The 15,065-nt window shown below is 31.0% G+C and overlaps 1 protein-coding gene across 1 annotated transcript; it reads left to right on the top strand.

Annotated features, from left to right (window-relative positions):
* The first annotated feature begins 6,391 nt into the window (after positions 1-6,391).
* Positions 6,392-10,695, top strand: LOC145319391 (uncharacterized). Its single transcript, XM_080161508.1, has 4 exons — positions 6,392-6,529; positions 6,762-6,894; positions 7,336-7,444; positions 8,042-10,695. Exons 1-4 carry the CDS (start codon positions 6,463-6,465, stop codon positions 9,959-9,961), a joined length of 2,229 nt encoding a protein of 742 aa, XP_080017634.1. The 5' UTR covers positions 6,392-6,462; the 3' UTR covers positions 9,962-10,695.
* The last annotated feature ends 4,370 nt before the right edge of the window (positions 10,696-15,065 follow it).

Here is a 15,065-nt window from a genome sequence, read left to right as displayed (position 1 = left end):
TATGTTTTACAATTATATAATATATTCTAACACAATTTATTTTGGCAATAATAATATGACAATGTTTCTTGATTACTTTATGTTTGTTACATAGACATCCTTCAATAAACAAGAAATACTTCTATATAAATATCACTGCTATTTGAAATTAAAATTTTACTTTTTAACTATTTTTTCACCATACCAAACCAAACTAAAAAGTGAGTTTACAGCTGAACATATGATTTCTTGTCATGAAAGCGCGCTCTTGTGAGCGTAAAATTGCGCGTATTCACAGTGACAATTCAATTTATAGAAATTTTTCTTTCACTTAAAACTTAAAAACGAAACTTTTGTATATTAAGGTGTCTGTCTATTAGCAGGAATAAGGTATAACCAACAAGCGAAATAAATCTAAAATAATATTTGGGGGGCAAATGGAGAGGTTGTCAATTTTACGATATGTTGCCCCCCCAACGACAGCTGAAAAACACGTATAGGTTTCGTGATTTATTTCCGAATTAATTTCGTTATTGGTAGAAGCTGGTCTATTAGGCTTCATACACAGTTTTTTTTTTAATTTAAGCATGCAAAAATTACTTTATCAACGTCAAAAATAGTAAAAGATTGGTCACTTTTATTGGAATATTAATTTTAAGCACATTAGCTTATAGTGCCTATAAAATTATTTCCATTGTTCAATTAAAATCCATACTGGCCTATCATTGGTCAATTGTAAAGTAGGGCGTCATTTTTTAATGGGCACTAGTCTATAAGCTGCTTTATTTTAAGCATCATGTTGCTGAGATATTAAGACCCAACATTTTGACAAATCATTCTATTTTTTATATGGGCACAAAATAATGTTTTTTTTTCTTGATCTTTGCTGTATTGATTGTTTTTCCTTTTTTTTTATGAAAATCTAAATCTGTATAATAAAACCAAACATTAAACTCTATGCTAAATAATCAATGTTTAAAACTCTCAGTTTGTTTAATAGTAATGGTATTCCGGATTAAAGGGATATTGAAAAATATTTATTTGAAATATATATTACTTTTAGAAGTTTTTTTTGTACAAAGTCCAAAAAGTTAAATTTTTCATAAAATATCAGAGTATTTGTTTTGTTTGTATCTTAAGAGATCTGCAATGAATAGTACCTAATGAATGACATCAGTTGACATCTTTAGGGTAGCTTTAAAAATACCTTGGTTTAGAAATTGATCTGTTTTTAGCTTAAAAAGGTTAGGGGCTATGCCGCCAATGCCTTATATCTGTGGATAGGTATAACCGTGTTAAAAGTTTAATAAATACATTTTGTAATTAGGTTTGCATTTAAAACCTTGCAAATATGAAATTAAATGAAAGTATTTAATGCAATTTCCCTCCATCTCTTTCACACTTACTTTAAGGAGACACTCTGCATTTAAATTTTAAAAAGCTAACTTTTTATTTTTTCATTAGCATGACATAATCGAGTCACTTCAGTAGTCCGGTTAATACAACTATTCTTTTCTTCCAAGGGCATCCTGCACTTGGCCACATTCTCCGCCTTTCTCAGTGACTTTTCAATTTAGAGCCTCTTCGGGAGACCCTTTTCTATCTTTTATTGTCATATCACTGTATCCCCGAAGCTTAACCCACAGCAGTACGGTGGCTCAACAAGTAGCGCATCCGCTTGGCATAAGGGAGGTTCGAATCACGGCTTAATACAGCGTCATAACTGAAGACGTTAAAAAATTCTACATTAAAAGAAAAAATAGGCGGATGCGTTGGCCTAAAAAGGAGCAATTCAGTACAGTTTGGACTCTTTAGACAAAGGTCAAGCAATCAAATGGTTGGTTGTCTGCAATATTTGGGATGGTAATGCTTTAGGACCTTCTATATAAAGGTCTTGTCAAACGCTGTTATCAACCGTCCCCAGAGGTATCAATCAATCAGGTTTCCCTGAAGCTTTATTGAATAGAATCAGAATTTTTTGTTTTGTGATTTTTACCTTTAATATGTTGTTTTATTCTTAATGATTATTATAAATTTTTGGTTTTCTATAAATTGTTGTTTATAAGCATACTATGTGTTCTTTAGCATGGCCTGACGTGCCAAGGATCGTTTGTGAGGCAAAAAAGTTTTGCTCTAGTTTCTTTTCCAACTGAAAATGGCTTTAGACATAAAAGGACTGATACAAAGTTTTTCTGGTAAGCAAACTTAAGGAATTACAGCCGTTTCAGAGATTTAAAGTGAAAAGATGACATTATTTCAAATTTGGTTATATAATAAAGTTTCCCTTTTATAAAAATGCACCGTTTTTTTATCGTACTAAAAATTATTATTTCACAGTTCCATTTCTGTATTTCTAATTTGTATTTGTGTGTATTCAAATTTTAAACAAAGTAGAAAATGTAATTAAATACTCAGAGAAATGGAGACAGAAAGAGAGAGAGAGAGAGAGGGGGGGGGGGGGAAGAGGGGAAAGGATAAAAGTATAAAAAGGGAAAGAGAGTTGGGAAAAGCTTTTTGGAACCCAATATATTTCTAAATTATCCTAATTAATTCTTTCACCAAATTAAACATAGTTAGCCAACTCGGGAATAGTTTTTGTCAAAATTTCACATTTTATCTTTTACATTTAAACTTCAGCATTAATTAGTTGTCTTCTTACTCTAAACATGAATGACGCAGTCAGTAGATTCACTTGGATTAAAAAGGGACCAATATGAGGCTTCCCTTAAATGAAAAAATAAATAGGTTAAAAGGTTAGATAGATATTAACGGACAAACAAAAAGCCTCACTTCTCTATATATTATTATGATTGCAATTGAATATTCCTTATATATTTACGATAAATCAACCTAAGTAAAGACATTAATTGTTAATTAAAATTAAATATATTCAAAAAGGTTATATAAATTTTTACATAAGAAGTGTTAATTTAAAAAGCTATTTTAAAAAGAATTAAAGAAAAATTTGCTGGTAAACAGAGAGATAGTTTTTTTCGTTAATTTAAGCATTTTAGAATTGTCCTATCGATTTCAAACTTTGCATGGTGATTCCTTTAGTAGTTAGGTACGATTTACAAAGCGTAGCAACTCTATAATCATTACAAGTGTCCGTACGTCCATTTTAAATTGATTTTTTTACTTTTTTAACAACAAATTTCTATGTGATCTAATTATCTGATTGATCTGATTTTTGAAATGTTGATTCCTGGGACAACAAAGTATAATGTTAGAAGCCAAGCAACTCTATAATCAAGTCCTAAAAATGTAAGTATGTCCATAAACATTATCCTGTATCAAGCAGTTTTTCAACAAATTTACTTACAATTTTGCTTCGACTACTATACATTTATATTCTAATTAATTAGTTCTGACACTATATAAGTGTTAATGTCCGTTTGTCCTACCGTTTCAGTGCTTCGCTTTTATGGATGTTGTCATCCGTGTTTTGATAGTATTATTTACTAAGTATATTTGCGATTACTTTTATTTAATGAAATCTTCCAATTTTTAACATGTACAAAACGGCCTGCTTAATTGCTTCAAGATCCATGTCAGATCTATATAGGAAATAAATGTTTATAAACGAGCTCAAGTTTTCCAAGGAATATATGATTAAAACTCATAGTGCTCCAATAATCCATAATAAACTCTCATTGCCCAGAACGATAAGACCCATTATTTTACTTTATTAAAAATAAATTCCTTTTTTTCATCTCATGTTGCTATTTACCTTATATTGATGTATTTAATTTCTAATCATAAAAAAGAAAATTTAAATTTATAATATGATAAATTTAAGAAAACTATGTTTTAAAAGAATTCGATTGTGGCGACATTTTGTGTGTTCAAATATTAAACTAAAATTGTAATCATCATCATTAACCCTTTGGTGATGGTAATGTTAAGAAAAAAATATAATTTAAAAAAATCTTTTAAAAATCATTTAAATTATTAAATATTTACTTTCTTTTAGATAGTAATGCCGGGTGAGGAAAATAGATTTATTGAGAAATAGATATGCATATAGAAAACTAGCCAATAGGGAGATAATTATATCGAGCCAACTCTAGTATTCTCATATGGTAAAATAGTTATCATCAATGCATCTGGAATAAAAGTATTTTATTTATATAAAAAATTATTTTTTTATCCAATTATAAATTTCAAAATAAAAGGGAGTGGATTGATTTTAGTATTAAATCTGGAATAAGGTATAACCGACAAGTGAAACAAATCTAAAATAATATTTGGGGGGCAAATGGAGAGGTCGGTAATTTTACGATGTGTTGCCCCCCCAACGACAGCTGCAAAACATGTATAGGTTTCGTGTTTTTTTCCGAAATAATTTCGTTATTGGTATAAGCTGGTATTAAATGTTGATTTGAAGTGACTTTTTCACTCCAAAATTTTGCGTATAAGTTAAAATAAACTCTTATTTCAACATCTTTGGTAGTAATGGTATTAATTATACAGAACTGTAGTTGATTATGTTGAATTAAGTTAATAGGGTTGCATTCAATTTTAGTCTAAATTCCATCATCTTCATAATGAATTAAGTTGATAAGCAAATACAGAAGTTGGCGGCTGGTGATACAAAATAACTAAAGGCTTAAACCAAGAATAAATTTATCACACAAATATATCACTCCACACAACTATAAGTTGGAAGGGAACTATCTCTCACTAAATAAACTATTTTGTATCACTCTACACAACTATAAGTTGGAAGGGAACTATCTCTCACTAAATAAACTATTTTGTATCACTCCACACAACTTTAAGTTGGAAGGGAACTATCTCTCATTAAATAAACTATTTTGTATCACTCTACACAACTATAAGTTGGAAGGGAACTATCTCGCACTAAATAAACTTTTTTGTATCACTCCACACAACTATAAGTTGGAAGGGAACTAGCTCTCACTAATTAAACGCTGGAAATTGGTTAACAAAATACATAACAAGATGAAATTTTCTTAGGACAATGCTGGTCTTTTCCAACAACCTTTCTTTTGTTCGTAAGAGCTTTAGCTTTAGCCGGAATCATTTTAGACTAACATGAAGTAGATAATATATAAGTAATTAATAGTTCAAGAACTACAACTATACTGGGGCTGCTATAATTGACTGGATAATGGCCATATATATCAAAAGTGCCTGCGCAAATAATACATATCGGTAACCGACTGCCATTAGCTGCAAATAAATTTTGAAGACGGCTACAGTTTTGGTTGGAGGGTAGGATATGTTTTTAGAAGCTTGAACTTACTTTGCTAAAGTACTGACATTTGGTTTGAACTAATTAATTGAATCTTGTTAATAACTTCTAATTAAATTCAAACAGAACTAATATACAAAGTAAATGTCAAATTGTCATATTAATGAAATATCACAAACTAACTAATTAGAATAAAATACATATTTACAATTTTGTATGCATGTAAAATTGTAAACTATAACTGTTGAAATACTATTCCACCATTGTTAAAATAAACATATTACGATTGAATATTTGCTTTTTATTTTAAATAAAAAAATCTAAAATGTTTTTAATAAATATAAAAAAGTAATCTTTTGAGCTTTTAGTTATTTTTCTAAATGCAATGAAATTTAGGAGTTAAAATTTTCTTGTGTAGACTAATAGGCAAACAGATTTAGATTTTTATCAAAAACATAAACCAAGTTGTTTGGTTGGGTTACTCAAATAATTGTTTATATTTAAGGGCTTAGCTACTTATTTTACCCTGACATCTTCGTTATTATGGATATGGTTCTAAACTTCTAATATTAAGAATGAATATATGCTACAATAGACAATCATATAATAAGCATAAGATTTACATTCTTTTTTGACAGGTTTATTCTTTATTTAAACATTCAAAATATTTTGAATTAAGACAGGTATTTTTTTCTTCAAAATTTATATTACATTATAAACACACTTTTTATATTAGTAAATTTATTATTTAACCTAGTAAAGTTTATTCTAAAGAATTAGTGTACATTTTACTTATCTGAAAGATATAGATGACAGCATCCATATGTACAGTTTTAGAATTTAGATATTGTTTGTTATAGTATAGTATATAGTATATAGGAAAGAGGAATACTTGAAAGGAATGTCAGAAGTCTATCTCAATAAACCAAATAGTCCCAAATTAGATCCCAATTTCTATATAGAGATGATATTAGCTTTTTAGCTTTGTAATGGATAAAGTTTGTTATGTTATGTATGCTTATTGGCCAAGATTATCTTGACAAAAAAAGGCAACTACCCTTGATAACAGCCAAATAAATTCAATTTAGCCATTTTGTTACTTTTGGACACACAGACATTATAACTAACAGAATAGCTACAAAAACATTAAAAATAAATAAACAATAAAAAAATGCACTCTTTAAATGTTTACAAAAATTATTAGGACATAGATAAAGAGAGATATAAAAAGTAACATAATAACAAATAAAGTCCAGTTTGAAAACATGAGACTTATCTTAAACTTACTGTTAAGTTACATAGTAACTGTTATACATGGAATTCCCACCAAAGGTGAGTTTATATTATACAAATCATCCTAATTTCATATTGATTTTGAAAAATCAATAAAATATTGATATAATTTATGTAAATCAAATTAAATCCAATTATAATTTTTTTGTTACCTTTATAAAAATATTAATCAAATATTATGAAAAAATAAAAGTTTAAAGAATTTTCAATTGAAAGAAAAAAAATTATTTTAAATACAAACTTAACTCTAAATGCCCCTAACATTATTAAGATGGGAAGCTTGAGAATATGAATGGAGAGTATCTGATTGCTAATCCTCATCCTGACAAACCTTTCAACACTGACTACTCCTCTTATGATGGAGTTGAGTACTTTGATGTCTATACTCCTCCAATAACTACCAAGTAAGCTGAATAAATTGATTTATTTTTTTCCAGGTGATTTACTACTTTTGATTTTTGAAACAACGTATTTCCCAGTTGACAAAAATTCAAAGTGTACAAGTGTTCAGTTTATAATAATTTCGTATAAAAAAGGCATTTAACAACCTCCAGGAGGGAGGAGATATTAAATAATAAACAATACTGGTCCCCAAAGTTTTTAAAACTGACTCTTGCTGGTTTATATTAGGGACTATTATTCAATCTTCTTAGGGTCAGAATCCAAAATTGTACCCTAATAAAGATTTTTTTAGAGAAGGGTCAGTTTTGTTTATTATAAATGGGGTTGTAAATCAGTTTATTGTCTATTGTCTTATATTTAAAAACCTTAATATATCTATACTATAAAGTTTCCTAAAATAGGATTATGATCAGTAAACATTTTCATTACTGTATGTATCCTAGGTATGCCGAGGTCTTCTGGACAATGATGGATGAAGTTCCTCTGGATCCTGAACTGGTTGCCAGGTTCAATGGAAAGACCATGGCTGTTGTTGGATATGAGGCTGATCAAGTAAAATATTAATTTTAGATTATAATATTTTTCTAAATCTTAGGATTGGTTGAAGCAAAAGGGTTGAGCATGAAGGTTAAACAATTCTTGCACATTTCAAGTTGGATATTAAGATATATAAGTTTTTAAGTTTTTATAAAGAATTTTAATGTTAGAGGTAGATTTAAAATCTGCATCAAATTTTAAGAATTTTTTTATAAAATTCGTTTTTTGTATAATTCTTTATTTAAAAGCGCAAATACAATTTAAGTTAATTAATTTTGACATCCATGATAGGTGGATTGAAAACTACCTGTGCTCTAATTGGTTGAATGATGTACGACACATAAGCTTCTCTAATCAGAACGCAGATAGTTTTCAATCCACCAATCACAGATGTCAAAATTACTTAAATTGTATCAAGAATTTTTATAAATTTTATAAAAAATCCTTAAAATTTGATGCAGATTTCAAATCTACCTCTAACATTAAAATTATTTCCAACTTTTACATCTTATTGGATATGTTGATTGAAAGGATGCAGTTTTACTTCAAAGGTTTCTATACAAAACCAATAGGGAAAAGGAATTGAAATAAAATCAAGATTTTTTTGTTCAGGTATTTAAAACCAATACAGGAGATGTTTCAGTGCCAATTACCTGGGCCTATAATCATCATTATGTTGCCTACCTGCTTGGAGCTAATTCAGAGTTGAGAAAGGTGTCTCCAGAAGTGGCTCACAGGATGGGTCACTCTGCAGGACAGGATGTCTGGCACTCATTCCTTAGAGAGGATATCAATGATCCTAATCCTAATTCTGGAATACCTGCATCCCAATGGTTTTCTGAGGGTAATGGTGGAGAATTTAGAAAATCATTTCATGGCTACCCCAAAGGATTTGCTCAGCTTATTGATTCTCCAACAGCTTTTCACATGGAGCCAATGCAAATTGATACTAGAAACAGAAATTACAACGGAACAGATTTTAAACCTGATATTTTGCCTGAATCATCTGCTGCTCCACCTGATGCCAGCTACAGTGGTCTACTAGAATGTCCTTGTGCTACAAGAATTGAAAAGAATATTTCTGTTTCATTTAGCACAGCTACCCAAGAGACATGTCCAACTGAGATACGCAATTTTGAAGAGTGTGTACAAGCAGCAGATTTTCTTAAAATTAATATTACAGACAAACTAAACATCAATGATAAAACTTCATTATCTGGTTGTTATTTAAGATACAAGTATGGTCTGTACTTCCTGGTTTACAATTCTGCTTCAAACACAGATACAAAGTGTGGAGGTGGAACTTTAAAATCTGGTAAACTAACCTCTGAACCTTCTCAGATGAGTGTCAAGCTAGATCTGGACTCAACAACATCAACAGTAACCATAACAATGTCAGGTCCAGATGGAAAATGGTTTGGTGCTGGTTTTAATACACCCAACTTTGCTATGTCTGACACTCCCTATATAATTGTTGTTGATGGAACTGGTAATGTATCTGAGCGTAAACTCGCAAACCATGCTCCTGGTTCTGTGCTCAAATCATCTGTCAAGGTTAAATCAAATCAGGTTGCTGATGGTGTCAGAACTGTTGTCATGGAGAGAAACTTTCCAGGAGCAACATCTGATCATTTCTCATTTGATTTTGATTTAGAATCAATAAAAATGATTTTTGCAAGCGGAACAGATGGTACATATGCCTATCATGGAACTACAAGATCCGGAGATACTCTAAACTTTTTATCTGTTGATGGATCTACCTGCATATGTTATGAAGGTGTTACTGGATCAATTAACAATATACCCTTCTCCAAAAACTGCCTCCCACCTCCTAAGGGTGACATGTTAAGGCTTAGAAATCCTACTTGTTGGGTAGATACATATCAAGGTGGACTACACTGTTGTCACCACCAAGTTATACTTCTGGACAAAGAACAAGAACAGCCACAGGAAGAAATGACATACCACATGAAGTTCCGCTTCTGGTTCCAGGAATATAAAGAAGTTGAAGAAGTGCCATCCCATCAAAATCTTATCAGATTCTTTTGGGTTACTGAAGCAATGTCAGGTGAATATGACATTCCCAAATGCAAGGATGAAAATCTTAACAACTGTGTTTATGAAATAACTTCAAACTTTACAGTTCGGGACATGATGAATGATTGTGATGTTAGAAAGAATCCTTCATGCTGGGGCAACACTACTGAATATGATGGAATTAACATAATCTATGCTGCTGGACACTGTCATGCCCCTAGTTGTATCTCCATGGAATTATACAATGCTGATACAAATGAAATACTCTGCAGACATGATCCCGTCTATGGAAAGTCTCATGAAATATTTGATGAGCTTGGCTACCTAGCTATTCCACCCTGTATGTTTGGTCCAGAGGATCAAGGCTTGACTCCCCCAACATTCTTATCCTATGATACAAACCTGTTTTCTAGGAAGATCAACAACAATACAAATGCCCACTATGGTGAAATGGCTCTGTGGCAGATGAGAGGTGTACTTGCTAAGAAAGATTGAGATTATATCTCTATACTAAAGTAACAGGATGTTTGTCTGTGTGTTTGTACCAAACGATCTCGATAATCGCTGAAACGATCGGGTTCTCTTAACAGGGTAGCTTTTTATAGGTCACGGGAAGGTTTATAACTATTTTAGGGGAGGGTACCACCACCCTCCTAAGAAAATATTGCCCCTAGAAATCTAAAATAAGAAATTGGTTTATCAAATTCGACTCTCCCCTCCTTAAGTGCCCCTAGAGGCCTCTAGGGAGCGTAGCTGCTAGTATTTTATTAATTTATTAAGTTATAAAAAAGATCAAATTTAGAAAATGTAATCATATTATCAATGTTTAACGAATATAAAGTATAAACTGATTTAATCAAATGTAATCTTATTTAATACTCATTACAGTTTAAACTTGTCAGACAAAGGTCATGCATCTCAGAGGGTTGGTTGTCTGATGGGTGAATGGACGCTTTACACCGCAATCATAAGCGGAGTATGTTTCTAATGCGTGTAGAGAGGTCTAGTACCCAATGCGACACCAAGCCCCCTAGAGTCTTAACTCTTAACTTGTTTTTATATCTATTTCAGTTGAATATAAAAGAAAAGAAAAACTTTTATAACCAATGGCAAATGGTTAATTTCTTCTAATCTTCTAATTTTCATATAAAGAGAACCCTAATTTAAAATTTTTTCAAGTGTCCAAGTTTAAAAATATATTTTTATTGATTTGAAAACAACATGTTTTATAAGCTTCATTCAACTTTTTACAAACAAAAACAGTCATATTCATAGTTAGCACAGCAACAAAATCTTCCGTGTGCGTGTCAAAGTCTGTACTGAAGTGCTTTGACATGTTAACAGACCATAGATATAGAGTAACTGTACATCTAATAACACTAAAATATTTGGTATTGTACATATTTATTAATGTAAGAGAATATCTACCAAATATGATAAAACATTAATGTAATAAAATAAGATAATATCTAAAATGGATATATAACTACACACAATTACAATAAAAGTTAGTGGAGTATTACAGGGAGTATAAGAAATAAAATCAAGGCTGATTAAGTACACAAGCCGCGAATATTTAGTATTTTAGTATAAGCTTAAGTTGTTCAGTAGAAAAAAAATCATTTTACTTCAAAGTAACAAACTCTACAAGTAAAAGTCTACAAATTATAGATTAGATTTGCTTTTAAAAGAAGAGTTACAAAGTTTTTTTAATAGAAAAATAAATTGAGGGAAGTTGAAATTGCCTAATAATCAAGAAATCTTTGTCAAACAAAATTCAGCTGTCTATCTTAAAAGCAAAAACACTTTTAGGACAGAAAGCCATACAGACTAAGTGAGTTATAAAGTTTCTTTCCTACTTTAAAGTGAGTTATTAAGTTAAAGAAAAAGAGAGAAAGACTAGAATTGCAGCATTACTTTGATAAAGTTTGTCTGAAAGCTTTTAGGATAAACTTGGCCACACTGGGCGGAGTGGCGGGGGGAGGCCAATTAGTGAAATTAGAACAAATTAATCCAACTAAATTCCAGTTAAGCCTCTCATTTTCTCTCCAGCGAATTTGCCCAACATTTATATATTTTTGTACATTGTAGAGTCTAATATTTTAAATCTTTTATATAAATGGGATTCTCTCTACAATGGGTAGAGAAATGAACCAAAATTTTTATTATACATTTCTAGAAAGAAACCTGAACCTAGCTATGTGGTACATTGTTAAACCTATGAAATGTATAATAGACATAATTTTTTTACTCTTTAAATCTTAATAAACAAATCATGAAAGGGCGCCTCTACAGTAAAGCTTTTAGACGTGATGCTTTGCTCATTGGTTAAAGGATTTTTTACAAAAAAAATTCCAGTTGTATATCCCAAATAGCAACTTTAAAGTTAACGTTCCCTTTTAAAAGGTTTCAGCCAGTCAAACAAACGGAAATTGAATAACAGAGTAACTTCGCTATTAAAATCATAGACAACTGTGTCAATTAGCAAATAATAGTTATTTCTTTCGTCGTTTTAAAAACCGCTTTCCGCAAATATAGAATGTACAATTATAAGATTAAAACCAGTTTTTTTAGCCCCGAGGTGCCGAAGGCACGGGCTAAAAGATAAAGGTAACAATATTAAATTCTCCTTTCTGGAAAATTTCAATACATGATTATCATACATGAGATCAAGCCATGGGGAATCATTTACCTCCAAAAAGGGGAAGGCAGTATAGTTAGGCTAAGCTGCCGCAAATTTGAGCCCCGGAGGAGTAAATAGGGGTGAGTTCTCTAACTTAGCGGTCATTTGCAAGCCAGGTAAGCAAGTTAGACCCGTTTGCGTGCCAAGACATACTTGATATAAGTATAATATTAGCTGTGCCCTTACTAATAAAAGTTATAGATATATTCCTAAATATCTTGAAATAATAGTTTAGTCTGAGGATAATTGGTACCATTAGCGTTTGCCCTTCCTATAGTAATTCTATTGGTTTCGAGGGGATACAAAATTAAAAGATTGAATATAAAACATTAAAAACAAAAATACATATACACTTTTTATTTTAAAAGGCTTTAAAATCAAATTTCTTCAATAAAAAAAAACTTTATAAAGGCCCTTGGAAATAACATTATTGAAATCAACTGGGGTAAAACGAACCTCCACTTTTTGTTCTTTTTGTGGGGGGGATATTTATTTTCTTCAATGGATATTTTTCTAAAAAGTGTGGATATACCTACCCACCTCTAAAATAGTTTTAACTATGGAAATATGTTCATTAAAAAGGAGAATCATATCGGTCCGATAGTTATAAACAGATAGACATCCTGTTACTTTTATCAAGTCAAAATCAAATATTTTGTGTCTCCCCTATTCCCTCTCATATATATATATATATATATTGTTTCTATTAGATTTACTACAAGTATAATCAAATTTACACACATGTTATACAATCATTTCTATACTCATTTAGTCAACACCAGATATTTGGGACAATACAGATAGAAATCTAAAAATATTATGTTCTTGTCAGCTATCAGTATTTTTACATATAGATAAAGATATTATGATACTAACTAGCGGCTAGAAATTAACTCTTTTTTTTTGGGGGGGGGGGGGGGTGTAGTTCTATAGGGGCGGTTTCTCTTACAGCAACCCTCCCTCAAAATAGTTATAGGAAAGCATTTTAAAAATAATTACAAGGTTAACTTTTGCAATCATGTGTACAAGAAGCACATAACAAATAACACTCCAAACAGACAGACCTTAAAGACGTGTACATATGCTTCATTTCTTAAAATAAAATTATGATTAACTATTGAATACTGTAAAAATCCGAATTAATTTTCCCTTTCCCTCTGAAAATGTTGACTAACAACCAATTTACATAATGCTTATTGATCAATTATTATCTCAAATATGTTAATTTATTAACTAACATTAATTGTTTAAGTTAATTCAATTATAACTTTACTGATTATGTATTAACTAGCAGCTGCGTCCCTATCATCTAGGGGCACAATATTCGATGGGGTATGGAAGGGCAGAAAAATATCCTAAAACCTGAACCAGACTTTTTTTAAAAATGCCTAAAACCATCCTGGGTCATGTAAGAAGTAGGGTTGGGCCGGATACCGGATACCGGATATCCGGCTGATTTCAAATGCCGGATATCCGGTAACCGGCCGGATATCCGGCCAACGCCGGATATCTGGCAAATATCCGGTTATCCGGCCAAATTACTGGATATCCGGCCGGATAACCGACCAAATTACCAGATATTAAAGTAGTAAAAAAAAATTTCTTCAGAAATCTTATATAAATTTACATAAAGTTAAACTTATTCAGAAAAAATGTTCTTCTAGCTTCAAAAATAAGAAAATTATAGCAATCTAAGATTTTATTTAAGTATAAAAAATTATAGAGCCGGATATCCGGCCGGATAGTTTCAATATCCGGTATCCGGCCGGATATTAAAAAGGCCGGATATCCGGCCCAACCCTAGTAAGAAGCTTCACTATAAAGGAGAAACATGTCGGTTCAGCAGTTAGCACAGTGTATTAACATATAAACAAAATATTCGTCTGCTAGAAATTCCTTTATATGTTAGCTTAAATATTTTCTCTAACACCTCATCTAGGGTAATCCTATTAATCTATAATACAAAGTAGAACGATGTCTGTCCGTCTGTCCGTCTGTCTGTCCGTCTGTCCCTTAAGATCTCGGTAACCACTGAACCGATCGGATTCTACTCTTCAGGGTATCTACCTTTTGGTCCTGTGGTGGTTTTAAGCTATTTTCTTGGGGGGTGGGACACCCCCAACCCCCCAAAAACAAAAAAAATCCCCCCCATTTTTTTTTTTTGTAAGAAATATCCTTGGTCCTTCGTAGAAGATTCCTTTGTGGAATATTTCCTTTGTGGAAGATTTCTTTGGTCCTTCTTATTATTTACAAATTTCACCTTACACTTTTTTTTACCATCTCTTTGGGCAAAGCCCCTAGAGGCTAGGGGCGAAGCCGCTAGTATTATATAAAGTAGTGAGGTTTTTTTTTGAAACTTACTAATTGAATAAATACAGAATTGATTAAGTTCTTCATTATAAGTAAGCTTCACATAGGTTTAGAGAAGGTTTTAGGCTATTAATGAAACCCCTTCCCAGCCTTTTTAATACAGGCCATCTAATTAATAGGAGCGCAGCCTCTAGCATATCTATATTTCTATATATCAGATGTAGGATATCGTCAAATGTTATGCAAAAGTTAAATTTAACAAAATACACATAATAAAACAATTATATAAAGCTAAAAATGCTATTTTATAAGATAAATTTACTTTTATATTTAACCTAAAATTAATATTTTTTTTTCAAGAAAAAGGCGCTTTTGGTATTTTGACGTACCAAAACTGTTCTACAAGTGTATTATAATAAATAACATTTGCAAATATATTATACATTAAGAATGTGTCCACCGTTACATACTTACGGATTGCTCATTCAAATCTATTCTTGATTCTAAATATTTTTTTACAAAAAGGGAAGATCTTAAAATCTTAGGAAATTTATAAGCATTACTTTAAAAAGTAAGAATTTTTTTTAAATGAGTGTATATGATGTG

This window comes from Acartia tonsa, chromosome 5 (genome assembly GCF_053477335.1).
Source record: "Acartia tonsa isolate MP-2025a chromosome 5, ASM5347733v1, whole genome shotgun sequence".
In the NCBI taxonomy this organism is placed as follows: Eukaryota; Metazoa; Arthropoda; class Copepoda; order Calanoida; family Acartiidae; genus Acartia; species Acartia tonsa.
This window is presented reverse-complemented; position numbering and strand designations above follow the sequence as displayed.